The 26,730-nt window shown below is 45.2% G+C and overlaps 9 protein-coding genes across 9 annotated transcripts; 3 read left to right on the plus strand and 6 right to left on the minus strand.

Annotated features, from left to right (window-relative positions):
* Nucleotides 1-134: 134 nt before the first annotated feature.
* Nucleotides 135-1,310, minus strand: GL218_04229 (uncharacterized protein; the record flags this gene model as incomplete). Its single annotated transcript, XM_033580819.1, has 1 exon — nucleotides 135-1,310. The coding sequence occupies one exon, from the start codon at nucleotides 1,308-1,310 to the stop codon at nucleotides 135-137; it is 1,176 nt and encodes a 391-aa protein (XP_033436463.1).
* A 2,147-nt stretch (nucleotides 1,311-3,457) lies between these two features.
* GL218_04230 (Uracil permease) lies at nucleotides 3,458-5,322 on the plus strand (the record flags this gene model as incomplete). Its single annotated transcript, XM_033580820.1, has 3 exons — nucleotides 3,458-3,547; nucleotides 3,661-4,050; nucleotides 4,117-5,322. The coding sequence occupies 3 exons, from the start codon at nucleotides 3,458-3,460 to the stop codon at nucleotides 5,320-5,322; spliced, it is 1,686 nt and encodes a 561-aa protein (XP_033437211.1).
* An 824-nt stretch (nucleotides 5,323-6,146) lies between these two features.
* Nucleotides 6,147-7,821, plus strand: GL218_04231 (F-box domain-containing protein; the record flags this gene model as incomplete). Its single annotated transcript, XM_033580821.1, has 4 exons — nucleotides 6,147-7,157; nucleotides 7,212-7,536; nucleotides 7,629-7,724; nucleotides 7,793-7,821. The coding sequence occupies 4 exons, from the start codon at nucleotides 6,147-6,149 to the stop codon at nucleotides 7,819-7,821; spliced, it is 1,461 nt and encodes a 486-aa protein (XP_033437210.1).
* A 254-nt stretch (nucleotides 7,822-8,075) lies between these two features.
* On the minus strand, nucleotides 8,076-9,649 carry GL218_04232 (uncharacterized protein; the record flags this gene model as incomplete). The annotated part of the gene is made up of 5 exons (XM_033580822.1): nucleotides 8,076-8,135; nucleotides 8,196-8,332; nucleotides 8,411-9,123; nucleotides 9,230-9,318; nucleotides 9,431-9,649. The coding sequence occupies 5 exons, from the start codon at nucleotides 9,647-9,649 to the stop codon at nucleotides 8,076-8,078; spliced, it is 1,218 nt and encodes a 405-aa protein (XP_033437209.1).
* A 1,555-nt stretch (nucleotides 9,650-11,204) lies between these two features.
* On the minus strand, nucleotides 11,205-12,470 carry GL218_04233 (Cystathionine gamma-lyase; the record flags this gene model as incomplete). Its single annotated transcript, XM_033580823.1, has 1 exon — nucleotides 11,205-12,470. One exon carries the CDS (start codon nucleotides 12,468-12,470, stop codon nucleotides 11,205-11,207), a length of 1,266 nt encoding a protein of 421 aa, XP_033437208.1.
* A 1,322-nt stretch (nucleotides 12,471-13,792) lies between these two features.
* GL218_04234 (putative endo-beta-1,4-glucanase D) lies at nucleotides 13,793-15,203 on the minus strand (the record flags this gene model as incomplete). The annotated part of the gene is made up of 4 exons (XM_033580824.1): nucleotides 13,793-14,566; nucleotides 14,702-14,779; nucleotides 14,837-14,958; nucleotides 15,011-15,203. 4 exons carry the CDS (start codon nucleotides 15,201-15,203, stop codon nucleotides 13,793-13,795), a joined length of 1,167 nt encoding a protein of 388 aa, XP_033437207.1.
* Nucleotides 15,204-16,984: 1,781 nt separating this feature from the next.
* On the minus strand, nucleotides 16,985-20,218 carry GL218_04235 (Serine/threonine-protein kinase oca2; the record flags this gene model as incomplete). Its single annotated transcript, XM_033580825.1, has 6 exons — nucleotides 16,985-17,009; nucleotides 17,080-17,138; nucleotides 17,235-17,462; nucleotides 18,150-18,250; nucleotides 18,318-18,890; nucleotides 18,949-20,218. The coding sequence occupies 6 exons, from the start codon at nucleotides 20,216-20,218 to the stop codon at nucleotides 16,985-16,987; spliced, it is 2,256 nt and encodes a 751-aa protein (XP_033437206.1).
* Nucleotides 20,219-23,622: 3,404 nt separating this feature from the next.
* Nucleotides 23,623-24,155, minus strand: GL218_04236 (54S ribosomal protein L19, mitochondrial; the record flags this gene model as incomplete). The annotated part of the gene is made up of 2 exons (XM_033580826.1): nucleotides 23,623-23,958; nucleotides 24,018-24,155. 2 exons carry the CDS (start codon nucleotides 24,153-24,155, stop codon nucleotides 23,623-23,625), a joined length of 474 nt encoding a protein of 157 aa, XP_033437205.1.
* Nucleotides 24,156-24,614: 459 nt separating this feature from the next.
* Nucleotides 24,615-25,932, plus strand: GL218_04237 (Survival factor 1; the record flags this gene model as incomplete). The annotated part of the gene is made up of 4 exons (XM_033580827.1): nucleotides 24,615-24,637; nucleotides 24,697-24,912; nucleotides 24,967-25,765; nucleotides 25,822-25,932. 4 exons carry the CDS (start codon nucleotides 24,615-24,617, stop codon nucleotides 25,930-25,932), a joined length of 1,149 nt encoding a protein of 382 aa, XP_033437204.1.
* Between the last annotated feature and the right edge of the window lie 798 nt (nucleotides 25,933-26,730).

A 26,730-nucleotide genomic window follows, 5' to 3' on the forward strand; every position in this document is an offset into this window, starting at 1 on the left:
TTTTTTTCTTTTTTTTCTTTTTTTTCTTTCTTTTTAATCAACAACTACTTTACACTCTTAGAGAACTAACTACTAATAAATATTAAGTCAATCCATCTTAAGGTAAAGCCGCAACCAGCTCCGCATCAGCTGGACTACTTGGCCGAGTCAGATAAACTTTCCCAGATGGCCTTCTGGATGTCATCATCTTCCTCGGGATCCAGCGTGTATTCAATGTCCTGGTAATCTTCATGGTCGGGAATACCATCGAGAGAATCAGCATCTACTAATTCATCCTCTGTCATTTCGTCACCCGAATCCACTGCTTCCGAAGCAAATGGAGGGTTGGGCTCCTTCGGTGGCGCTGGTGGTGTGAGTACAGATGGCTCATCCATGAAGGCTTCCCTCGCATCTGCAGATGCATCCACCTTTCCGGGTATCCAATGAACTTGTATACCATCTGCAGCCAGGTGCTTGATCATCTGGATGAAACTTGATATCTGATATCGGCGTTCTGCCGTAGCAGGATACTTTTTTACCACTATACCAAGTCTATTCTTCTCAACGTAAGCCTTTCTCTTAGCGCTGTATTTCAAGTCGTGGACCTTACCCAAAAAATGGAGCAGATTTTGGTTGAGAGAGGTAACCAGCAGCAACTGAAATCGCTGGGCTTGGCCAGCGAAGTATGCGCTGTTCGTGTAAATATGCTCATGAACAAGCTTTTTTCTGTAGGGCAATACCTTCGCTGACACGTGGTGTAGCATCCGGGTTAGAGCAGCTAGATGAGCATTATCAAGATTCCAATCTGCAGTTCCAAGGTCGGATTTTGCCATACACTTGTAATTGATATTCATCGGGGAGTCATGTCCGAAGTTGAAGTATGCATGGCATTCAATCTGCTCTAAACCACGTACGAAATTTGTTGGACGTACGACGGCTATCAGATAACGCTCTCTATCCGGGCAAACATGAGAGGGATGAACACCGAAAGACCCAGGCCCGCCCCCTGCGGCCCAGGTAAGGCCACATGCTTCACAGTCGTAGTATGGGCGGCCTTCATTAACCATTTTTGGTATCTTAAGGTAGGCTAACTTGTTGCGTTCCTCAGGACGTAAGCCGTCTAGGTATCCCAAGTCAACAACACCTTTACTAATTAGTTCGAATCGCGGTTCGACGTTGTGAGCCGATTCAGGGCAGGAAAGTTCAGTTGTATCCTTTGGGATTCTACCGTAGTTGGTCACGTTGACACTATGTAAACATACCTTGCAAGTCAGGAGCTTGTGCTGCGGACAGTACAGCCGTGACGCGTCGATTTCCTTGAAAGCGCTCATTGTAAATGTTAATTAGCGTAGGTTGTATTCGTAATTTGAAATATGAAAGTTAAATTAGCTTTGAATGCTTAATTATTTAGCAGAAAGAAAATAATCCTATGGAGAAAATCGTCGAGAATATATATTTATTTTATACAATGTTATTGAATAATCGTGACCGAATATGATGGTTATATCATGAACAATGTAGTAGTTATTTTTCATGTTTTTAATCAGTTTAGATGTTGTTTAGGTATATTAACATCTGTTTTATATTATAGTATAGGTATATAATGTATTTGTCAGTTTGTTTCTCGACATTAGGCACTTAATTACTTTAAACTTGACTCTTGATCTTAACTCTCGGGTACGACTTATAAAGTAGGTATATATATCTAACTATAATATAATAACTAACAATTCTGTCAAGTATTTTAATTTATCGGCAAGAAGTTAACAGGTAAAAATCTTGAATATATAATATTCTGTTATATATATTCTTTAATGCTTGTCATACAAAAGGTAAATTTCAGGACAGATAGATCAGGTAGTAGGTAAACTCTTGTAGCTACTCCTAACCTACTCATAGCCTAGCATATTCTTAATGAGCTAGGTTAGGTTAGGTGCTCATATCAGGTATTAAGTGAACATGGGTATTATTGCGCCCTTAGGAATGATATTGTGATTCTAGATGAGATCTCTAGAACTAAGGATGCCCTCGGTACGTATAGTCACCAGTTTCCATACCTTCTAACTTCACCTCTTGGTATAGGGATAGGGGGTAGAAAAACATAAACTTGACTTCTTGGGACCATGGTTATATACATATATATATATATATATATAACGCTTGTTTGTCTATGATGTTTCAAGATGGTCACAAGGCAAGCCTCTTATCCATCCTATACCGGAGACACTTGGTTTCTTACCGTCGGGCTCTGCAAGATATCCTGGTCTTGTAATTGTAACCCGACTATCGAATACTAGACTGCTGGAAGTTAAAGATCTAGAACGAAGAGCTCATAGCTACATCGCTAGTTTAGTCTCAGATAAGATTATAGTTCTTCATTCAACAACAATTGAGCTGTTTTTCTGATAGGTTATCGGGCGTAGGAGTCAATAAGTATATTCTAGACTGAGAGTGCTAGACTGAGAATAAACGACTCATTTGATATAAATATTCGGCGATGTTGAAGCTGGTGGGGCTGTCGCGTGAGGTGATTGGAGAATAGAAAGAGCTGGGAAAGCCAAGAAGGTTAGGTGGGCTAGGCGGAGATTTTTAAAAAGAATTGCTCGATGAGATGAGATAATATGTAGATTGCAGATAGTAGCAGATAGCGGTAGCGTCATAATCTGCGGGACACATGGGGTTTCAGCGGGGCTTCAGCGGGGCTAATGATCCATTGCAGACCAGGGAGATCCTTACGCCCCAGCTACCGCTAAACCTGAAACGACCATATCAAGTACGATCGAATGTCCAACCAACGCCATTCCAATCGTTTTTAACCAATCAGCTGCTTATCTTTAACTGGCTTATCTCCATTGGCGGCGACACCGAAGGAAAGTAAATGGATTCGTTATGTCCAGGAATGTACCTAGCCGAATAGCCACATGCACACGGTTACGCGGTATGATACCAGGTAATGAGATGAGTATTTGGAGGTTTTGTACATGATGTGGGGGAATCTTCCTGGTCTGGAGACATACATAACCTACTTTACGTGTATGTACTATGTCAGATATCGCAAGTACTGTAGGGATTAATTGCCTAGGTAATCATGGCTTGAAGGATGTAATACTTATTACTTTCCCTCCTATTTTGATCTTGTTTATCTTGGAAGCGAATATATATGTGTTTCTACTTCCCACGTTGAAGTTGAAGTTGAATTTGGGGTTACTATCGCATACTCAAGGTTCATAAACCTAGAGTTTCGACGTATAATAACTAATTAATACTACAACTTAATACGACACGGACGAACCCAATCATCCTTACTGCTTACCTACATACCTACCTACCTAAGGTACCTATTCCGGCTGGGTTTTCACGTCATACATGTGAGAAAATCGATACACGTGCGTCTAGTTACCATTACTCGACAATTACCTAAACTCATCGGAACCCCTTCAACCATTTAAATCCAGGGTCTACTGGATTGGTCATCACGATGGCTAGGCTTCATAATTCGAGGATTAGTAGTTGGATGGATAAGGCTGCTGTAGATAACGAAGATGGTCTCACAGTCGCCCAGTTGATGGTAAGGCTGAATCCACACACCCATCTTCATACCCATCTTATTCTCGGCATCCGATATCGTGCCATGAAAAACCAGCAAGTCGAAATAATCACACCACTAACCAACCCGATTAGTTAACAAACAATGATCTTAAACCTGTTGAGCCCGAGCGTCGCCAATGGGGAGCTTGGAACTTCGTTGGCTTTTGGGTTGCTGATTCTTTCAACATCAACACGTGGATGATTAGCTCGTCCATGATCGTGGGTGGACTCTCGTGGTGGCAGTCTTGGCTCTGCGTGTGGATTGGATACGCAATCGCTGGGTGCTTCGTCTGCATGACCGGTCGCATCGGAGCTATGTACCATATCGGTTTCCCGGTTGTGAGCCGATCGAGTTTTGGAATATGGGGCTGTCTCTGGCCCGTATTTAATCGTGCTGCCATGGCGTGTATTTGGTACGGTGTGCAGTCGTATATTGGTGGACACTGCGTATATCTCATGATTCGATCTATCTGGCTTAGTTGGGTAAGTTTGGCTGGATTGCTGTACTTGTACATATTAAGGAGAAGTTGAATTGCTAACATCTTTTAGGACCGCGACACTATCCCGAACTCGTTCTCGCCGGACTCGGGGACCACAACCGCCGATTATGTCTCCTTTTTCCTCTTCTGGCTCCTGTCGCTACCGGCAATCTGGTTCCCCGTGCATCAAATTCGACATCTTTTCACTGTTAAGGCTTACTTCGTTCCTTGTGCCGGTGTCGCTTTCTTGATATGGGCACTTGTTCGCGCCGGAGGCCCGGGTCCTATTGTTCGACAACGCGCAACGATAGAAGGTAGTGAACTTGCATGGCAGTTTATTAAGGGTGTTATGAGTTCAATCGCCAACTTCGCGACACTCATTGTAAACGACCCCGATTTCTCTCGTTTCTCCACTAAGCCTCGTGATGCTCTTTGGTCGCAACTTTTTACCATCCCTATTGGTTTCGCCATCACCTCCTTGATCGGTATATTGGTCTCATCTAGCTCGATTATCATCTACCCTGGGAGCGAGCCGATCTGGGATCCCCTTGACCTACTAGAGAGATTTATCGACGATGGTGGTTCCGGCCAACGTTTTGGCGTCTTTGTTATCTCTTTCGCTTTTGCCCTGGCTCAATTGGGTACAAATATCGCAGCGAATTCAGTTTCAGCGGGAACTGATATGACGGCACTACTTCCGCGGTTCATCAACATTCGCCGTGGTGGTTATATCTGTGCTATTGTTGGCTTAGCCATGTGCCCTTACACCTTGCTCACATCGAGTAATCAGTTTACTACCTATCTTTCATCTTATTCGGTCTTTCTTAGCTCAATCGCAGGCGTTATGTGCAGCGATTACTACTTAGTCCGAAGAGGCTATCTCGAAATCAGGGAACTTTACGACGCTCGCAAGACAGGACCATACTACTTTGCTTACGGCTTTCACTGGAGAGCTTATGCCGCATATATCAGTGGCATTCTCATCAATGTGGTTGGATTTGCCGGAGCGGTAAATGGCGGCAATGCTCCTATAGGAGCAACTTATATCTATAATTTCAACTTCTTCTGTGGATTTATTATTTCTGGGGTGATGTACTGGGCCTTATGCAAGCTGTTCCCCGTACCAGCCTGCAGCGATACATGGATGGAAGTGGGCGACCAGATTAGTGGTGAGGTCAGACTTGCCTACGACCACAGTAGTAGTCAACAAGAAGAGTTTGATGAGGAGGCAGATATCGGTAATAAGTACGACAAGAATCATCAAAAAACCGTATGATAGGGGTTATCGGGGAGGGTTATGAAGCTTTTGATTTTGGACATAAAAGGGTTTGATATGTAGTTAGCAATATTACAGCGGTTATCTACCGCTTCAGGGAAAAATAAATTATTATTTACCCCTCTGAAAAAAGTTTGCACGTAACATTTCGGCTTGCACGTCCGTCGGAACCATATTCAGATAGTTCATACGGTCCCAAGTTTCTTGTATGTGAGGTTACCTGTACCTGTATTACATTACATGTATTCGTGCAGGTGCAGGTGGTTAGCGAAGTTCTTTTGTGCTTTTGAAGAAAAATAACCGCTAAATACATATTATGCACGGATCGCATACGGCCGTTCCCCTTTCAAGACACTTGGACCAATCGTAACCGTTTGCGATCATCTGCACTTAGGCAGGTACAGTGCTGCCTCACCTTCCAGCTACATGCTAACTACCGGTACGTTCCTAACCTAGCAGCTGCCTAGACACGGGCACCTACGTACCTACCTCTGCAGTCTTCTGCAGTCCTCTTGCAGTATCAACCCCCATTCTGCCTGGAAAGCTGAAAGTGATGAAGGTGCAAACAACTTAAAAAAACAAAACAGTTTCATTTCTAAATTCATTCCCGTTCTTCCCGTCTTTCTTATTTCTAAATATCAATTCAGGGCAAGCAATTCAATCAAGTCATCTTACATATTTGTTCAGTTGTTCTACCCCTCTCGCTTGTCCAATTACCACCACCGTTACCTATCACCTATCGACCATTAATTCACATCCCGCCCCCAATTTCTTAATTTCCCAATTTGTCAACACTACGATATCACGACCATAGGTTTCGGATTATGGAGGTTGACAATATGAGTCCCTTATTAGATATTCCTCTTGAAGTACTTCTCCAGATAACTTCCTACCTTACAACTTCGGATTATGGAAATCTTCGCCATGTTTGTCGGCGACTGGAGGAGTCTCTCCTTCAGTCATTCACCCACGAGTTCTTCACGAAGAGGCAGTTCATGATTAGCGAATTCAGCCTTGGCGCACTCGTAGACATCTCTAAGTCTAGATTCGCGCCTAGCCTTTCCCATCTGATCATTAGCATTGAGCGTCCTCCTATACCACCTAGTCTACCAGTTCACATGCAGGTCTTTTCCGATGTTGAACAAGCACTGCGGTATAATAAGATGCGTGAAGAACACATGAGCCATCAAGCCTTAATCACCACAGGTCGAGACCTCCAACTTCTCACTGAAGCTCTTTGCAATCTACCCAACCTCAAAACAATCGGACTACGTGACTTCAACTCCTCTGGCCGATATCGCGATGGGGCAGACAATACCTGGCACGCCTATGGGGCCCCAACATTCCTCTGGGAGACAAACTATCCTCTTGATCAACCACGATTTGGAGGTCGCCATCTTGACTCTAGCTTGGTAGAATCACGTATACAATACGTTTCCCACGTATTCTTGACCATGCTTCGAGCCCTAGGCAAGGCTAAAGAAACACATAGCCCTACTCAGCTGGAGGTAATCCTTAGAAACTGTCATCTCCCGAGTTTGGCATTCAACGTGCCTCGTTATCTTGAATCGACGATTACACCCTTTCTCAAAGACCTCAAGACGCTCTTCCTAGATCTGGGACCTGCGTCATTTTCTACCCTAGTTATTAACAACGGGGGAAATTACCAGGGCTATCTTGGCCTCACTCTTGTGACATTCCTGTCGAAGACGACATCTTTAGAACACTTGAGATTGAATTTCCGGAGCTGCGCTAAAGATGAAACGAGGGACCTTCTCCAGTGGTTGATTCGTACGCCTGAGTCCCCGGGTGGCTCAAAACACCAAGGGATTGAGGTGCATAATATGCAAGAAAAACTACCTCGAATACCGCAGACCCCTGCATTTCAGCATCTAGAGGAGCTTGAAATTGGAATGATAACTATCGAGCCGTCTCTCCTTCTCAGCATTTACAAGAGGTTTAAGCCAAGTCTACGCATAATCTCTCTGCACAAGGTCACCTTCTCTATTGAATCACAAAACCAGGTTGCGGATAGGGTCAACCTTTGGGCTTCATTCTTCGGACAGATGGCGAAACTCAAATTCAACCTCACCGTCATACGACTCTCCTTCTTAAAACAGATACATTTGATGTCCCCGTATTCGATAGAATTCAAAGATAAGAACCACACTTCAAGTGATCCAATCTCCGGTACAGAATGGAAAGGCAATGACTGTATGTTTATTATCTCTTATGCTTTGGGTGTCCCTAAGACTGCTTACGGGAATACCGAAAAAGCAAGCAATGGCTAACTCTAAATCTCATAGTCGAGCGTTCTTCGGGAGAATTGATTGACTCAATGTCTGTTAATTGGCCTCCTGACCAGGATATGCAGGAGGACAGCAATACTTCACCATCCGAAGGTATGTATTAGTATCACCAATTCACTAAGTATCATAGGTATTGGCAATTTGCTAATTTTAAAACACAGATGATGATGATGATATTGATGACGAGTAGAGCTCTTTCGATAGTATCGATGATTTCTAGAGGAGTCCGAAGTGGTGGGTATCTAATAATGGACTTCAAGATATTTTCTCTACTCTAGTTTACGATGCGTTGTCTATACATTTGGACTCGTGGAAGCAATCCCTGGATCACCGAATGGAAGAAATGGACATCAAGAGGTGGCATCTTTGCTTAATTGAACTCTCTATGACTCTATATAGACAATAAAATCCCCCATGGGATGCTAATGCGACATGTATTTAACTCTAAACGCTCTTGTCAAAAAAGTCAAGGATTTTCGCGTATGTCGCCTGCGCGGTATACTCCTATTCATAGGTAGTCAGCACCAATCCGGTGACTTTTCATGATAGAGAATGAATGCTTACCAAGTTTAGGCCGTGGCCAGCACCGGGAACAACGAAAGCCTCGAAATGACTCGTATTAGTGAAGGATTTACCCGTCTGTTCAGGGATGCTGGGCTCGGTCACGTAACAGTTGCCTCCGCAGAATGCATCATCGCGTTCTATAATAGAATAACTAGCAGTTAGCTTTCCGAATATATTATGACTAGACGGACTCGGTAAATAAGAATTCATCTCACCTCCCGTGATAACGAATACAGGTCCCGCAAAGCTGTTATTCATAGTCGTCAGGCCACCAATAGTCAACAGCTCACCGACGGCGATGGGCGCATTCGCCTCATAGGCTGCTTCTAGGATCTCAGGGTCAAAGTTATCCGGGCCGAAGAAATTAGATTGCACGGCCGAGACGTCGCCGCACGTAATATACCCAGGTCCGTAGCCAGCCCCCGCCAGCACGAAGTTGCCCCCGAACAGAAAGTTCGCCACGTACGCCGACAGCCCCTGGCTAAACCCGGTCAGCGCGATGGCGTCCGAGGTGCCGTCGTCAGGGTGGGCGGCTACCAGGCCGTAGGTCTGCGCGGACCCGTAGCTGTGGCCGACGTGCACGATGCGCTCGTAGCGAGCGCGGACGCCGCGGATGCTGCCGCGGCGTAGCTTCGTGGTTAGTGCGTACAAGGCGGATAGCTCGAGGTTGGATTGGATTTCGGCGACGGTGTCGCCGTGGCTGGATTGTCCGATGCCGGGGCGGTCGAAGAAGAATACGCTGTAGTTACGCGCTAGGGCTGCGTTCGCGTAGCTGTAGTTGAAGGCGTGGGCGGGGAAGTCCCAGTATGTTCGGTCGAAGGAGGCGCCGTCTGGGGTTGGGGGGAGAGGGGGGTTAGTATACATAGGTTTGCTTGGAGTTGGGGTTGGGTTTGGAGCTCTTGTTGCTGGGGGAGAATCTAGTGTGGCTCTATAGGAAGAAAGGTCTAGGGGGTTTGCTTACTGCGAGGTGTTAGTTAGATATTGCGGATGAGGAGGGTTTAGGGGTGGGTTTCTACACATATTGGTATACATACCGAGTGAGAATCTGCAGCGCGCGGCCTGGACCTGCGTCCGGCTCGCAGTAGGTTGCGGCGATGGAGTAGTTGCCCGTCACAGTTTGGTACTAGTAAAGAGTAAATTAGTTAGAAGTTTACCCCTTTCACCTATACTTGTCATAGAAACGTGTAGTGTCTGGGCAAGGGTGATGCTGGAGGGATGGAGCCGACGCTGCTCACCTTGTTCTCGCTTAGTATCTCGTCAGCGTAGTTAATGCCTGCTCGACCAGAGTTCAAGACGAAGTTGGTCACTTCGATATCGTTGGTCGGCGGCTTAAGCGTGAAGGCCATGTTCTGCGCGGAGAGCGAGAGGGGGATCGTCAGGTTCTTGCAGTTGCGCGCTGAGACCACGGCTGCGAGGCTCGCTACAAGGAGACTGGATAGAATTGCTGGGGCCATTTTGAATTCGATTGTTCTGTTATTAAACTTGAAGCTGAAGCTGAAGACTTTACTGGTGAAGCTATGTCGTTCATCATAAGAGAGAGAGATGAACCAGCCCGTTCTTATACAGTTAACCCAAAGACCCGGATATCCCTATTGAAAAGAAATATCAATGCAATTCCAAATACACCACCGTGGCGCGGTGAACTTCATTCTCCCCCCCCCCCCCACCGAGTCAACGTGATGATATTCCCGTCCTCTAATCACTGTGGTCCGTCAGATATCTAACGTGGAGCCCCTTGACAACGACTGGGTCAGCCCTAACTGGAGCTGCGCCGCCGCAAGTGGCGCGGGTAATCACCGTCGTCATCCCTCCCCAGCAGAAGAAGAGCAATTCCAAATCTTTCCCATGGGCAGTGGGGAAATGAAATTTGACATGTCCTAAGCTAAAGCTAAGCTAAGCCAAGCCAAGTCAGAGCCTTGTTTTGCGGTCAACTATTAACATCTATCACCATACTCCGTCCGTCCGTTATTGTGTTCAAATCTGTATTACCCGGGGCGGTAACTAGGTCTCCTCAGCCAGCGAATTTTACACAAGTCCTATCGGGAATTAGTTGAAGATGCAACACGCTGATACGATTGAAAGAAAGAAAGCAAAATGTCAACTCGACCGTACATTAGAGAATCAATGTCACATGTGTTGACTTGTCACTATGTCGTATAATATGCCGACTCTTCATTCATCAGTGCCAAGACCAATAATCTTAGGAGTTCCGTTCTCCGCTCCGCGAATACGGAGGATAATGAAGATCGTTCCTAATATGGCGGTAGAGCACAGTAGTATGGGGGGTGATATTGATCTTGCGGTTTGCTCGGTTTGCTCGGTATGCGAGATCATCTATACCTATTGTTCCTCTCCCTATTATGCCCCTAATTAGAGGGACATCGTTTACTTTCAGTTCCCCGGTTTAACTTTTTAACTCCAGGCATGTTTCTATTCCACTATTAGCCAGTTAATATCCTAAGATTCAAGAGTGTAGCAGTTCAGAGTATTAATTGTTTTGTCACTTCACCCATCTCTCGTAGTGTAAATATATTGTAGTACAGCCTGTTCTAGATTAATCGCTGACTACGTGTTCAGCCCCTACGTATTCAAATTAGCGTAATAATATTACAACACAGACGTAGATGTAGATGGCTTTATCACAAGTATAAGGAGAGATAATTATTAGGATATACTAAGATGAGATTTGCGTAAGTCAGACCTACACTCACTCTCCCACCTCACATATTTGGTTATACTGACCTGCGTTATTCTAGCTAGTTGTTCATAAAAACTCAAAACGATCTATTTTGCACACCGAGGCGCTGACATGTTGTTGATCCCATTATAAAATGCAGTTATCTATTGGTTGTGCTGTCGACTCCCCCTATGGGTCTGGAACACACCATAATGCTACCGACCAGATACGAACATAACGCCAAACAGATAATAAGGTCGGTTTCGATATATCGCTTCGTCATTTCGACGGTGGCGGGTTGGATAATAATTTTACCACTCTCTAGCCCGCGTCTATTTTGATTCGTGTCCGTTAACGCCATTCGTCCCATTGCTCGAAGCAGCTGTCTCAGACACCGCCTTCTCCAACGCCTGCTGCACATCACGAAGCAAATCTTCTGGCTCCTCTATACCGCAGCTCACACGCACGAGGTCGTCAAAAACGCCTACGGCCTCTCGCTGTTCTCGGGGGATACCGGCGTGCGTCATTGCGCTCGGTAGTTCGACCAGACTCTCGATGCCACCTAAACTCTCAGCCAGCGTGAAGATCTTGGTCAGCTGGCAGAACCGTTCAGCCGCGGCTCGGCCTCCCTTGATGCGGAACGAAAGCATACCGCCGCCCATACCCTCTCGGTGCTGTTTTAAAGCAATATGTCTGTGTGGGTGAGAGTCTAGACCAGGGTAATTTACAGAAATTACGTGGGGGCTAGCCTCTAGGGCTCTCGCGACAGTCGTAGCGTTGCCACTTGACTGTCTCACTCGCAAGTGTAGCGTCTTGACTCCTCGGTGGGCAAGCCAGGAGTCAAAGGCCGACGGTACAGCGCCGCCGGCATTCTGTAGGAAGGCTATACGTTCACGTAATTCATCCGAGTTGAAAGCGGCCAGTCCCATAACAACGTCGCTGTGTCCATTGATGTACTTGGTGACACTGTGAACGACGATATCGGCGCCGTGGTCGAGGGGATTCTGGACGTAGGGGCTAAGGAAGGTATTGTCAACGACAACTGCGACGCCTCGCGAATGGGCTGCGTTGACGACGGCCCTAATATCTACAAGGCGCAATGTAGGATTGCTAGGCGACTCGATCCATACTAATTTGGTGTTGTCGCGGATGTGCGCTGCAATATCGACCTCGATCTGGGGAGTGAAGGTAACAGTAACACCATGGGCCTTAGCGACCCGGGTGAAATACCGATGGGTGCCGCCGTAGACATCACTGACGCTGATGACGTGGGAACCCTGAGCCAAGCTCTGGAGAATGGTAGCAGTAGCAGCGCTTCCGCTACTGAAGGCGAGTGCATATTTGGCATGTTCCAACGCGGCTACAGCTTGCTCGAAGTTATCACGGTTGGGATTGGAGCTGCGCGAGTATTCGTATAAGCCGACTGGCTTTCCGGCAGCAGTCTGCGCGAAAGTAGTAGATAGAGAGATGGGCTCGATGACGGCGCCGGTTGTAGGATCGTGGGGGGCACCGGCATGAACAGCAAGGGTTCCGAAGCCGTGGACAGGGGACGGTGCCCGCGGAGGGGTCTCGATGATGTGATCAATAGGAACCGTCATTGTTGCGTTTGTGTGAGTTTTGTGCTGAGTGGGATATATAAATGATTCGTCAATATCGTCGTTATCCAGCCAATTGTTTCTTCCACCAAGTAACACTTCCTAAAGAAATAAATTCTTTTTTTTTTTTGTGATAAGTCTAGTCTAACACCTCTTTTTTTTTCCTTTCCCTTTTTTGACGAGCTTCTTGTCAGGTCTTTAATGGTCGAGACCCGAAACGAAAAAGAGTGGAAATGGCTAATTTAGGCCTTTTTTCTCTATTTCTATTTTTGGGGGATGGTGTAATGTACCTGGGACTACTTTGGATTAAATAAATAAGTAAAAAATTAAATAAGAAGACTTTTATCTACCGACAACCGCTTGAGCAGAGTAGGATTTTATAAGAAATCAAAGTTTAGATTAAGACCGAGCTTAGACAATCAGCTTGAATAATTAGCTTAGACATTGTTAGCTACAAGTGACGGTGAAGAAAAGCTCTGTTACGGCATTTGACCCTTGGTTTAGACCATTTTGTTTTGTCATCATCATTATTCTATTTTCTATTCCGAACTTCGTCATTTGACAGCGGGATGATGAGATCCACCCGGCTCGGAGTCTTTATTAATCAATTGCGCTGGTTGTTTGCTTCCGACTGCCGAAGGACCCCGGTTTGTTACCATTCGAGGTATTTATTAGGTATTAGTTACGTTAGGTTAGATTATGTACCTAACATTTTCCTACTCCACCGAGTTTATACACTACCTAACCTCATATCCTTTTTTTTTTAAAACCTACCTATATTTATATTTATATTAAAACATACGGCATAATATTAATAAAAATCCATACAATCTCAGTTTATGTCCAAAGTTCCCCGATCAACTTATACATTAATCACAATAATGATCTAGAGCTACTTGACTCTTGACTTACATGGTACAACGCCACCATCGCAAACTAGCACAGACCGACAGCCGTCTTATCAATGTCACCTTCTTTACAAAGCTCATAGTATAAAAGACTATTCTGGAAATACTTTGAAATACTGGGAAACTGGGATTACTAACTGCCTATAATAGTAAGAACATATAAGCTATCTTATATAACGCAATCACCTGAGAATGGGTTTGCGCTGTTTAGATACTTGTTGCAATAGGCGCAAATAGAGCCTGTGTAATAAATTTCCCGCTTGTCTACTACGGACACGTCATATATCTCAATCGTTCAAGATTTCCTAATCCATAGGTACTCACAAATATCCCGCAAAGTTCTACGTTATGTTGTCAAACCCAGCCAGGGGTTCTCAACTGTAGAAGTACGGAGTTGATATAATATACCCCCCTATTTCAAGAAAGCGCCGAAACTAGGGCTCTAGCACGCCGTGCCCGCATTTTTCTAGAGCTACTACCATCTCCGACTCCTGGAATATCCTTCGGGGGTGTCGGATCTTCGTTTTGAAGTTTCTGGCCCTTGTTCGGAGGGCCGTTAAAGTCCCCGGCACTGCAAGCATCACTGATGCCATCGCACTTGCTCTCCCAAACTCGACAGTTAGCACTCCCCGTCGGGGGTGCCGAGTTGTAGCAATCCTTAGCCTGATTCCAACATTCCTCGGATGCCTTCCAGCACCTGTCCTCAGTCGAGTAGGAGGATACTTCCACTCCAACCCAATTTGCGTTCTTGATGAGGTAGTTCGAAGGGATATTGCCCTCGGTCTGCTTTAGCGCCTTGGATGAGGTTGAGGTCGAGGTAAAAGTCGCCATGCCTTTGGGTTTTCCGGGCTTGTAGACCTTTGGTCCAGGCATTGGATACGGGAATTGCGGCTGGTAGATGTTGAAGGATACCGCAGGCTCGCCAACCTGGACGTAGCCTGGTATACTAACGCTGTACTCCTTAGGTACATCAAGAGCTGCCGTGTTTCCGCTGTTGATAAACACCTGCGCACATCCCGTGTAGAATTGCGGATCGCCCTTATCTGCCTCGTGAAGGGCCAAAAGTTCGGGCCTGAAGAGCCAGGAACCACCAGGAAGTGAGTCTGGAATGTCAATGGACATTAAGCCATTGTTATCAATCAGCTTCTCCGTGCACCACTTGCCACTTGACTCATCATAACCTTCTTCCCACTACGTACAGGGTTAGAAGAGAGCTATATCTAAATAGAATGGGGTACTTTTGAGCTTTAGGCCTCATAAGAATATCAAAGTGAGGAGTTACTACAACTCTGCGGTAGGGTATAAATATTTTAAGAGAACGCTTACGAGTTTGATCCAGCCAGGGCCAGCAGCGGAGTCTGTTGCCATGTCTTTCACCTGTTTAGCATATACGGCACAAGGCCCCTAAGTTCTCAAAGTAAGCATAGTTCAACATCAGTGACCATCGCAGATACAATATACCTTATGTGATTTATCTATAGATCCGGGTTGCTCAGCATCAGCCCATGTCCGCCACTCGAAGGTTAGTTTTCCACCGGCTGGTGCGGGGCAAGTGAAAGCAACAGATTTCTCGCCATCGACGCCTAATCAATAGTTAGCCGGGTGGTATGGTTATTTGAGAGGTCAATAACCTACCGCAGGCCATATCATCGCTGTCTAAGCCAGCTATTGGGGAGGTACAGTGTTGGGGATCCATGCTCATTCTAACACAGGTCCCATCTCCTTGGGAGACATCATTGATAAAAAGTGTCGTAAATATGGTGTGTGCGTTTGCTACCGTAGGGAGAACAGTGGCTATAACCACGAGAAAGGAGGGGGAGCACTTCATCTTGAAGAATAAATCAACGACACTGATGGTTTCTTTTTTCCCTTTCTTTTAAATAAAGGGAGGCGATACTCAAGCTCCAGGCGAATCAGAAAGAAATAAACTAGCTCAGCTAAGAAAACGAATGTATATAATGCCCCTTTGGACTTGAAGTATATTTGGATCAGAGAATGAACATATCGACGAGAATCGAAGAATGAGTGACTGAAGCGAACATGTAAGCAATAGAAAATGAGTATCTCTATTCATATATAGATACCCCCAGCATCAGACGGAAGCAGGAGACGAAAAAGATATATTCCTATCTTGTAAAGCAAACAAACTGAGGGAAAGGTTCTAAATTACCTATAAATTGCCTGTACACCGAAGGAAATTTTTACAATATGACACATCAAATCACATCTAAGCAATTATACATTCGCAAAAAAGCATGATTCGAGGATAATTCGCCAGCTTCCCTTTCAGCTACACACCCAGCCAAGCGTCTTCCGCCCTCAAAGGCGCTTCGCATCTAACGACGAATAGGAACGCTAGAGCGGGTGTTTGTAAGTGGCCACGATCTCCTCAGGGGTGAGACCCAAAGCTGCCATGGACCCTGATTCCCTGGTCTCAGATACAGTGCAACGGTACCACGCGAAATGACGTTGTTGGAATCCGGGGAATTGGCTGAATTAGACGAGGTACGGTTTGATGCAAGGGGTGGGAGGCTGCATTAATACGTATACCTTAGGTATATAGTAACCAATCACCCGGAACGCACCGAATGAAGCTGAAACGTGTTCATCCCAGCTTCTTTAGTCCTCTCGTGGAAATTTTATTATAAATGGTGGAAGAAACGAAACATGCCGAAAATGCATCCGAATGTAAGCCCCTGGCGTTTGCATGCGGGCTTTTCCGAGGCGCTTGTGCACCGTGGTTTGCATCTTGGCTGCCCCCTTTCAAGATAGATTACGAAAGTGGCAGGTATATATTAGTCAATCATCCGACCGTCCTACTCATCTCTATGCAATTTATATGTCTAGAAAATGCCATGGTTCGACTTGTCTTAACGAGGGATCGCTGTTTGATGACTGGGTAGGTGTAGATTAAATAATTAAGTATTAGCCACCTTATTCGTAATTTGAAATTTAAGATGGCGTGAGTTCTAGCTTCCAAAGGTATTAGTCTTGTCAAAGATGATAATACTAAACTTGGTGTTTAATTTCAAGGACTCAAATCACTGCTATTTCAACTATGTGACTATTCCCTATTGCCCGCGAGCACTCATCCTAGACTTCGTAAACTAGCCTGACGGCTCTCATAATCATAATGATGTCGTGACAGGCATAGACATATACCAAACAGTGTTTCAACGGAATTTCTACAGGTCAGATAGCCCCTCGAAGAGAAATCTTCCTTTCAGAGACAAGGAGCCCTATCGCTCATCCGTGCCTATTTCAATCACGGATGAAAAACTAGACTGATCACATCGAATGGCTGTAGGTACTAGGGGAAACACTCGCAATTGCTATCCATATCATTTCATGAATAGATAGTCACTAGTTCCTAAAGAACATATTTCGGAGGGAAGAGTGGAGATTAACTGCACCTCAAAACCGCAAAAGTTGAGCCTCTTAGACTAGATAGGCACTACCCTACGATCCGCGAAGACGCCTTTTCCCACCCGGCCGCCCAATAACGTTGCGCTATGCAAAGCTTGACCCGACCCGAGCTCTTTTTATGCCTCCTGTTGTACATACATGCCTATGGTACATCGGTGTCATCAGTCGTGGGTATCGTTATAATTACTCGTTGATCTTGGCCAGAATCCTAGAAAGTATTGTCAGTACTTAATGTATTGATGCGTCGCCTTCGAGGATAAGTGCGTGCTGTGACTTACTCGCTGTCGCGGAAGAGGTGGAATTCCTCGTCGCCGACCTTGACGGGGGAACCGCCGTACTGGATATGCATGTTAGCTAAATTTCCCGTAAATACGTAGAGGGAAGCGCAAGGGTTCTCCTATCGACCCGAGCCCATAGACTTTTCTTAACTTACCTGAGGGATCAACACCCGGTCTCCCGTCTGCACACCCATAGCTAAGCGTTGGCCGTCCTTGTTCAACGCGCCGGGTCCGACAGCTAGAACTTTGCCTTCGTTGAGCTCCTTCACGCTGGACTCGGGCAGGAAGATGCCGCTGGCGGTCTTAGTTTCGGCCTTGATTCGCTGGACCAACACACGGTCCAGGAGAGGGACGAGGGACTTAATCGATCGAATAGCGGTGGCCTACGATGTTTACATGTTAGTTAAGCTTCGTAGGAATAAACGAGCAGAGCAAAAAAAATTTAAGGCGAGCGTGGGGGGTGACGGGTGCGAGATTGCAAAGCGCACGTCATAGCACGATGCAATAATTTAGAAATCGAGCATACCATTGTGATGTATATACAGGGAGAAATTCGTGAATTCGAAAGGGTAGGATTTTTTTTTCTGGACGAACTGCAACGAATTGGGAGCTCGAAGATCTAAATTTGAAGCTATCGCAAGTGGTGGATGGATCTTTGGAAGGCTTTAGAAGCTTCAAGTGGCCAATAGACCTAAACTTTTTTTATTCCTCGGTTTTTCCGAATGCCGGGGCTACCTTTGCCTAGAACCCGTCTATCCGGGGCCAGCCGGATCCTTGCGTACATCATCCCGATCGATTTGTTATGTAAGCCACATCAGGTATATGTCCATTATAGATAACTCTTATAAAATTACCTATATTAGTACGTCTTTATACATCTTTATACACATATAAAGCATGTAAACAATAAACAATTAGAAATGTGTCCTAATAGGAATTGAATTGAATTTACATCTATTAGTACCTAAGCTATGCCGCGGTCCGCCAACGGCACGGTCGTAAAATGGACAAGAACCTTATCTACCCAAACCTCTATACGCAATATGTAGCATATACTCTAAGTTCTATACCGCTATGAACCTGAATGGTTTGCACCCTCCCGCTTTGCCGTTGATGACCCCGAAGCTATATGACCCCGTAAACGCCGCTTTCGGGAACTTACTGTTCCCTCCTACGCCAAAAATGTCGCAATATGCGTTTAATAGTCCGCCCAAACACACCCCGGCGTTTCTACTTACTTGGTGGTGCCGGCGGCTCAAGGACATGTGAATGATCGTCCGCATGGATGACTTGTCCGTGGTCAACCTGCCTGCAGATAACCGTGTCTGAAACCCAAGGTTCATCAAGTATCTCAGGCATTTGAGCGCGTTTTTTGGGATCGATCGTCAACATTCTCCCAATAATATGTCTACTTTCTCTAGGAAGTAACCTCAACAGACGCCACGGGCCCTTAATGACCTCTTTCTTTTCCTGGGTGCTAGTACCGTTACTACTAGCAGTAGAGGGTTCGTTCGCCTTAGAGCTTTGCTGCTTTGTATCATCTTCCGCAAAAATGTCACGTTGTGGGATATTCGAGAGATCGTTCGTGGATCTCGAAGGAAGGATCAGCTTCTTAGGATCGTGGCCAGGTGATGGATCTGCTGCAAAGAGCTTATACGAATTATCCGATAAGCGCGGGACCTTCCAGGGGAACCTTCGAAGTGACATGCAGCAGTAGATGATCGCAAGGGACCAGATATCCACCGCCTGAGGGTCATACTTGCGCTCATCGTAAACTTCTGGAGCGAGGTAGGGATCCGACCCAACAACACCTGGTGGCTTGTTAGAGATCGTAAAAATATTTAACTGCATGGGCGATATCTGACTTACCAGAAGCAAGGACGATTTCGGTCTCGAAAGGATATCTGAAAACATGAGCACTACCAAAGTCAATGATTTTCATAATACCATGCTGGCTAACGACAACATTATCCAATTTCAAATCCCGATGAGCGAGGCCGGAACTGTGAAGATAGGTTACTCCACTCAGTATTTGTAGAAAACAACATGTTATCTCCGCCTTAGACATCTTTCCGGTCATAACAATGGCAAAAAGATCGAATGGGGCGTATTCCATGACTTCGTACCATTTCCCCTTCTCTTGGACAATGTCGAGCGTCTCGATAATGTTACCATGATGTAAGGCAGATCCGATACAGAATTCGGCTGTCAATTTCTTGACATATTCCTTTTCAGTTTCATACGAATGCCGAGGGCGAAATTCTTTCACCGCAAATACGGTATTGTCTTCGGTTCTCTTCATAAGTTTGACAGAACCTCCAGCGCCGGATCCAAGCACTCGGCCAAGCTTCCCATACTTGGATGAGAGGCCATGATCATCGGCGAATGGGACCTGGTAGGCCGGCTTAGATCCCAAAGGAGATGGTGATGCGGGCTTCTTGGGCTTGTGATTGACACCCACTTTAAAAAACCGCTTCAGATCAGACATAGATCCGTGTGCACTATGTGTTGTTGAACCAGATCCTGTCGGATGAAGGTCAACCGACTTATTTTTATTTGCGAAAAGTCCAGAGTGTCTTTTTTCTTGCTTATCTGTCCTCGTTAAGTTTGTTGACGAAGCAGAGGGTGAGGCAAGTTTCTTCTTCCTGGAGAAGACAAATCGCTGGTCAATGTTGCCACCTGCTTTGTTCTGCATCGGTCGTTTACTTGCAGCATACGGATCGTTGACATCGCCGTGAGGAGTAAAGGGTCGCGAATAATACTGAGATGCGGCATTTCTCGAGGGACTCGATTCTCTGGACACAGGTAGAGACTGGCCTCCGGGTCCAATACTAAAAATTCCCTTTCGATGCGAGCGGACACCGCCATCGTTATCGTCTACAGCAGTCGACCGTTGAGATATGTTGTCGGTAGAGGCAGGTCGGTGCGGTAGACCCATTCGAGGAGATACCGGTCTTGAATCTTGTCCCGATGCTTGTGGTGTTATCGCTTGGGAGTCGTACCCGCCATCAGAACTAGCAATTCGCACGGACTTTGCGTTCCGTGTAGAAGATTCCGCTGCGGAAGTCCCAGCTGGCGTAAGTGGTGGTGATACCAACTCGGGAGCTTTAGGGCTCAATCGGGGCGATGGATGGCCCATGGGGCTATGGCTATGCTGCGGAGTTGCGCCGGGAGTAGTCTCGTTAGACGCAACCTAAATGAAGACATACTGTTAGTTATAAGAGGACCCCATAGAGCCAGATCTAATAAAACCGTATAATTGTTGTCGGGACCACATGTATACTAAGGCGCCAGTGCTTGCTTTAGTCTGGGACGGGAAATGAGGCGCGGCGGTGAATAATATAAAGGAGAATTTCATCCGAATTTTGCAACCATTATTGGGGACGAGCGAATATCATATAAAAAAATAAATTGAGAGCAAATGGTAAATAGCGTACCCTAGAAGGCGGAAGGGAGACTGGATCAAACGAATAATTCATCAATCGCTGCTCTTGGAGCTGGGCGCCATGGATAGAATTGGTCAGAGCTCGTATTATATCAGGATTAGCAGAGCTCTCCCTTCGGGCTTCCGGACTACCGAAGGTCGAGACTGGAGGATCGATTTCGTCAACTATCGATGAGAAGCGTACCGATGCGCGCTCTGAGGGCTTTATGATGGCATCGGTACGTTCGGATACATCGTTGGAGCTGTCTAGTAGGTTGAAAATATACATAGTTAGCTATTAAGCTATTGACACTTGATTTTAAAGATAAGACATGGTAGAGAATGTCTATTGGCCAGTTTATAAAGAGAAAATATCGTGATTACCTTGCGACGGCTCCAGTGGGTGGCGATCATCAGCATCGCTCGGGGTTGTCATGGCAATCGAGATACCGAGAAGCTGGATAACAATAGAATCCGAATGCTAAGATATAAAGAGCTACTAGCAAGCTGGGCCGAGGGATGGCCCCCAAGAGGTAATGTGAATTAATAGGTAAGAGAGCGATCAGATCAAATGAAGAATAGTAAAAAAAGAAAAAGGAAGAAAAAAAAGCTAAGTGATGATGATATGATGTGCCAGACCTTGTAAAAGGTCTAAAAGATCTCTCTCAAAACTTGTGGGAGAACTGACTTATGTCCATCATGGTGGGGCAATTTCTTAAAGTACGTAGTTGCACGTAGTATGTACGAATACCTACTATGTATTCGTAGTATGGAAAGTGTATGTAGAAGGTAGCTGCTCTCCGCTCTCCGCTCTACGCTGCCCACTTGCCCACTTTCCCACTTGTTCGGCAAGAACGAACTTTTGATCCAATTTTTTACCTAAGAATCTAAGATATGGGGGACGTGATAGGACTTTGTGCGACTTGGAATGATTAAAGTGACTTAAAGTGACCAAAGTAATCATAAGTGAATTAAATCGTTAGGTATGGATTTCAATAATATGTACTGTACATGTGTAGAGTAGATAGCCGTCTCAACCGGGTTGATCTATAGAGGATTTGAGGATCTTACGGCTCGATTTGCATATACCAATCCGGCTATTTGGCAACGAATTTAAAGTAAACCCGGTACAGTACTTTTAAGTACTTTGCTTTAAGTACTTTTTGGGCTCTCTTACCTCGGCGCTTTACCCGGAGTGCACCAGAGGCAGTTCCGGGTTGGTAGAAAGAAAGATTGAAGAGTCACTAGAGGTTTGAGAGTGGACCATGTGGGGTCTCTCATGAATCCCTGTTGGGTGGGGACCAAAAAGGTTTCTATCCGTTTGCGTCTAGATGTCGTAGAGAGATTTAGCAACATAATAGGTCGGGAAGTAGGCTGACAAATGACAAACGATCCCATAATCACCAGGATATCCCAAAATGGTAGAATGACCAACAGGAAAAAAGATGAAAAAAAATTTATTCAACACTCTCTTGACTTTCTCTCTCTCTCTCCGCTCTTCAATCATACAATCATATAATCATACATAAATCCCCCGCCTGGTTGATTGGTTGGTTAGTTAGTTACATAGTAGATTTCTCGTAGTTAAGCGATCTAAGCGGTCTAATAATAGTTCATGACTCAAACCCGATCCGTTCCATGTCACAAAATATCTTCTTCCTATTACACACATTACACATTACACATTACACCCATTATACACAAATAAATGCAGTGCTCGTGTACCAGGTTGACCAGGCTGCCAGGGTTGTCCTAAACTTTCAGTAACATCGACCTTGCATTATATGTACCCAATAACACCAATAACACCAATAACACCGATATAAAGCTATAGGTGTGCCTGGAATTGATTAGCTTGCAGGATCCCGTCCGCGGCGGGACTGTGATCTGCCATGCATTATCAGGGCCAAGATTTCTGCCAATTGCTCAAACGGTATACCCATTGCTTTGGGTCCCGACCAATACTCTTGTTGTCTATGACCTATCAGAATGTCAAAATTTGAAGACGAATCCGTTTGAGACATCTGTCCAAGCAGCACCTTTGATGGGTATGGCTACCACAAGTTCCACGAACCGGCAACGCGGTTTACTTTAGATCGTTGTTTCTCTTAAAGAACCATAGCGTGTTTAACATTGACCGTTCAGCACAATCCAAAATTTTAAATGAGGTCTAAATAGCTAACTTAAAAAAAGAAACCCCTCAGAGTCTCGGACCAAGCTTTTTTCTATTCGTACGAATACGGGATTTAAGTATGCGCGGTACGACTGACATGTTGCGCAAAGTTAGTGATATCCTTGTACTTTGTGTTAGCTTATTGCTCACATGTAAAGCTTGGCTGGCTAGGCTATTCCACGACCCACGTCGTTCTAGACATTCTAGAAGATATTTAGAAGCTAACTACCTCTATACCCGTAAAGTGTCTTGAGGGTGTACAGATTGATAATTGCTTCGATTCTTTTTAACTAACATATATATTTATATAGTTAGTTATGTAAGATAAATACTTTCTTTAATTGGTATATTATTCAATAAGATTTCTCTAAACCTGAAGATCTGGAATTTTCGCCTCATCGATGCCTCTTCAAGTTGTGTAAGCCAGACCGAGATCGCTTTATAACTTAGGTATATAACTTAGGTAGGTAGCACATTGACAACTGTCTTGGAGCACCAATACTACCCTCATACATGTAGAGAGATAGGTAATTCTAACTACTCGTCACCTAATAAGCAACCGGAGATATAATTTCTATGTAGCCCTTTTTATAGATTGTCAATTCTGGTATAGACTATTACAAAATTTTCCTGAGGAGGGAGCGACATATTAGTAGACGCTAAGATGCAGTAATACCTTATTTTTCTACGAAAGTCTCTAAGGCTCCCGATCATCGCAAGATTCGGGGGAGGCAATTTTCAACGTTTCTGCCGCATTAGGCACCACATGCAGGCGCACATCAGGGACTCTGCGTTTGATCCGTATATTTCGTGCAGTTTTGGTGATACATGCCAAAAGCTCGCTTGTACAAGCATAACAGAGGGTCCGAAATCGACAATCAACCCCGTCCCGTTCACTCTAACGCATAATGTTACAAAAGGCGACTAAATCGGGATCGCCCTCTGTTTATGCGACAACAGCAATACCCATTGACTTGGCCTGGAAAATAACGGCCCTGCAAAGACCCTCTAACGAAAGACCGGAGAGTCGTAGTTCGGTTTGCTTTATCTGGGCAATTTCGTAAATATGTTTCAGAGTAACCGTGCCTACTATTTCGTGTCCCGGCTGGCTCGCAGCTTTCCTCTTCCCCTTCTTATTGACCGGTAGGTCTGCCGCATTCCTGAGGAGCCATGAAGTCTGTGGTGTTCGAACGTCGAAATGGAATGATCTATCTGCTCGTACCGTTACTCGGGTCGGCATAGGCGTCCCTTGTATAATGTGCGCCGTTCGCGCATTGAATTCCTATATACGCATGGTTATCAATTGCAGCGCATCATATTAGCGACTAAATTTGTCTTTACCTTGCAGAAATCCATAGACTTAACACCTTTACTTCCAAGTGCAGGACCAACTGGAGGACTAGGGGCAGCTTTTCCAGCTCCCACTATGAGCTTAACCATCTGGTCAGCGCCAGAGACAGCCGAGCGCGCCTTCGACATCTTGGAACTTTCAGGCGTGAGTTATGCGAAGAAGAAATGGGCTGGTTGATCGCTAATGTTCTAGATCAAAAAAAAAAAAAATCCCCCAATTTCGTTGGTGGAAGTTCAAGAATTCTATATCAGCCACAATTGAGTTTTGAGAGCGCCTCAACCTTAATTCAAATCCGGTTTAGGTACTGTGTGGGTACATAGGTACATGTATCCATATGTAAATATAAATAGTGGAGTTTCAGGTACAGAGATACTTAAACTCTATTCGAGGACCCCGCCAAATATCGAACAGCTTGAGCTAACTTCCGTCCTCTCTCTACACTAATTAAGAGCATATCTTCCTAACGAACCACCACTTATCACCGCTCTTTTCTCCTTCTTTTCCTACCCCCTTAGTCAGCTTATATTATCTTCCTTTTCCATTTATCTATCATCAACACCTAGACAAATTATCCCGCTTTCTACATCATGTTCAACTGGGCAAAACAAACGTCAGCAGCAAATTTCCCTAGTCTCCGTACTTGACGTACTCAGCTAACCGATTGCCTAGTTTGGCTAATGTCGTGGGCACGGAAGAGCCCATCTATGGCGCTTCGGCCATAAGATCAGTCGCCGAAGATGCCAAAACGACGCCGTATACAGAGTTAACCAGAGATGACATGAAATGGGAGGCTATGGAATCGACCTGTGTCGAGAGTCAAACCTTCTATTTCATGGCGGACAGTGGTCATTTAACTTTTGCTCAGGTCATTTACAGCAATGTGGTGTATGAGTCTTCAACCGCCCAGCTGCCTCTCTATCAAGCTGACATTCCTTGAAGCGGCATCCGCACCACTTGCCAGTTCAACTGCAAGGTCTTCTACACAGACGGCACGAAACCCCTATGGAGCTCTTCGCCCTTGAGCCACGCCGAGTTTAGCGAAGATAAAACATGCTTTTTTGCCACCGACTGCGCCGTAGAACTATCCGCGGATGGGAACTCCTACACAATCAAGTCGATGAACGATCCTCAGTGTATCGTCAACCTTAAAATAACAAAGGTGGCGCCTGGCTTCGTTGTCGGCAAGAATGGCAAGTCCTTGTTCGGTACAGACCTATCTCACCCGTGGGGCTCCATGCGACATGCGTTCTGGCCAAGGTGTTCAGCTGAGGGGAGTGTCATGACAAAGAATGGACCCATCGACTTCAAAGGGAAGGCTTTCCTTTCCCACGCTCTGCAAGGCATGAAGCCTCACCATCTAGCAGCCCGGTGGAATTTCCTCAATTATCAAGGACCGACATATTCCGCAATCCTGATGGAGTTCACTACGCCACCATCGTATGGAACGACCGTCGTAGGCGTCGGCGGGATTGCCAAGGAAGGGGAGATTATCACTGCTGGACCTAACTGTGGCGCCACACACCTTAAGACGAAGCAGGACACCGAGAACGACTGGCCCGAGCCCACCGATATCAAATTTACCTGGTCCGGCACCACAAAGGACGGAAAACCCGTCGAGGCCGTTATCGAATGTGCCATGGGCGAGAGAGTTGATAGGATTGACGTCATGGCGGAAGTTCCTGGTTTCGTCAAGAAAATCGTCGCCAATGCGGCGGGAACTAAGCCATACATTTACCAAGTAAGTTTACCGAGGTAACTATAAGGAATGCGTTTCATTTCTAACTACGTGTGCAGTTTTTCCCCCATAATATTCCTACTGTGCTAAAGCTCAAGATCGGGGATCAAGAGATTACCGAAGAGGGACGGTTGTTCAGCGAAGCAACTTTCATATCCGCAACGGAGTAATTCGCTAAGGCTTAAAATGAAGCGTAATGCATATGCTTAATGCCAATAAAATGAGCAAGGCATAGCAGCAACTAGGATTGCTTTTAGAATGTGGATGCTTGGTTTAAGCGTTCTATTCCAGCAGAGAGGTTTGGCTACGCTATATTCGCTTTCCTCCAGTTAGCATACGGTCAGGATATTGCATCAGGACAAGTTAGGGATACTAGAGTTCATAGAAGTACATGATCACTGTTGAGATCCCAAGGTGTAAACTATATTCGGATTCCACCATTCGAAATCATGTACTATCTATAGGTTTTAGGTTGCATTAATAAGGATACCTCATATAAATACAATCGTTGTTCTTGGAAGTTTTACATGGGATAATAGAACGTAGCATTGAGGGTAGTTTATTGAGGAATATAAATCAAGTCAAGACGTAAGCTTACGGCAGACATATATCTATATCTATACCTTATCAACCTTAATCATTCTCTGATATATTAACTGAATGAGATATTTAATAAAAAGGCCAGGATAGTTAACTATGACTTGAAAAGAATAAGATTCGATTGCTTTCTATGTCCATAGGTAATAGCTTGAGCATATGCAAGTGAGCATACACTATTAATCACGTAATAGACGTCAAATCAATAACCGTATACGGCATGGTTTAAAACAGCAGTTAGGTAGAGGTATGTACATATGAAAACATGTGATAAGTAATTTAATACTTGAGGTGTTAAAGTGTCCTACCTTTCGTTACATCAAGGCAGTTACCCCGCTCTATATTGATATATCATTTTAAGGCGATGGTTA

This window comes from Daldinia childiae (genome assembly GCF_008694065.1).
Source record: "Daldinia childiae strain JS-1345 chromosome Unknown Scaffold3, whole genome shotgun sequence".
NCBI classification, from domain to species: Eukaryota; Fungi; Ascomycota; class Sordariomycetes; order Xylariales; family Hypoxylaceae; genus Daldinia; species Daldinia childiae.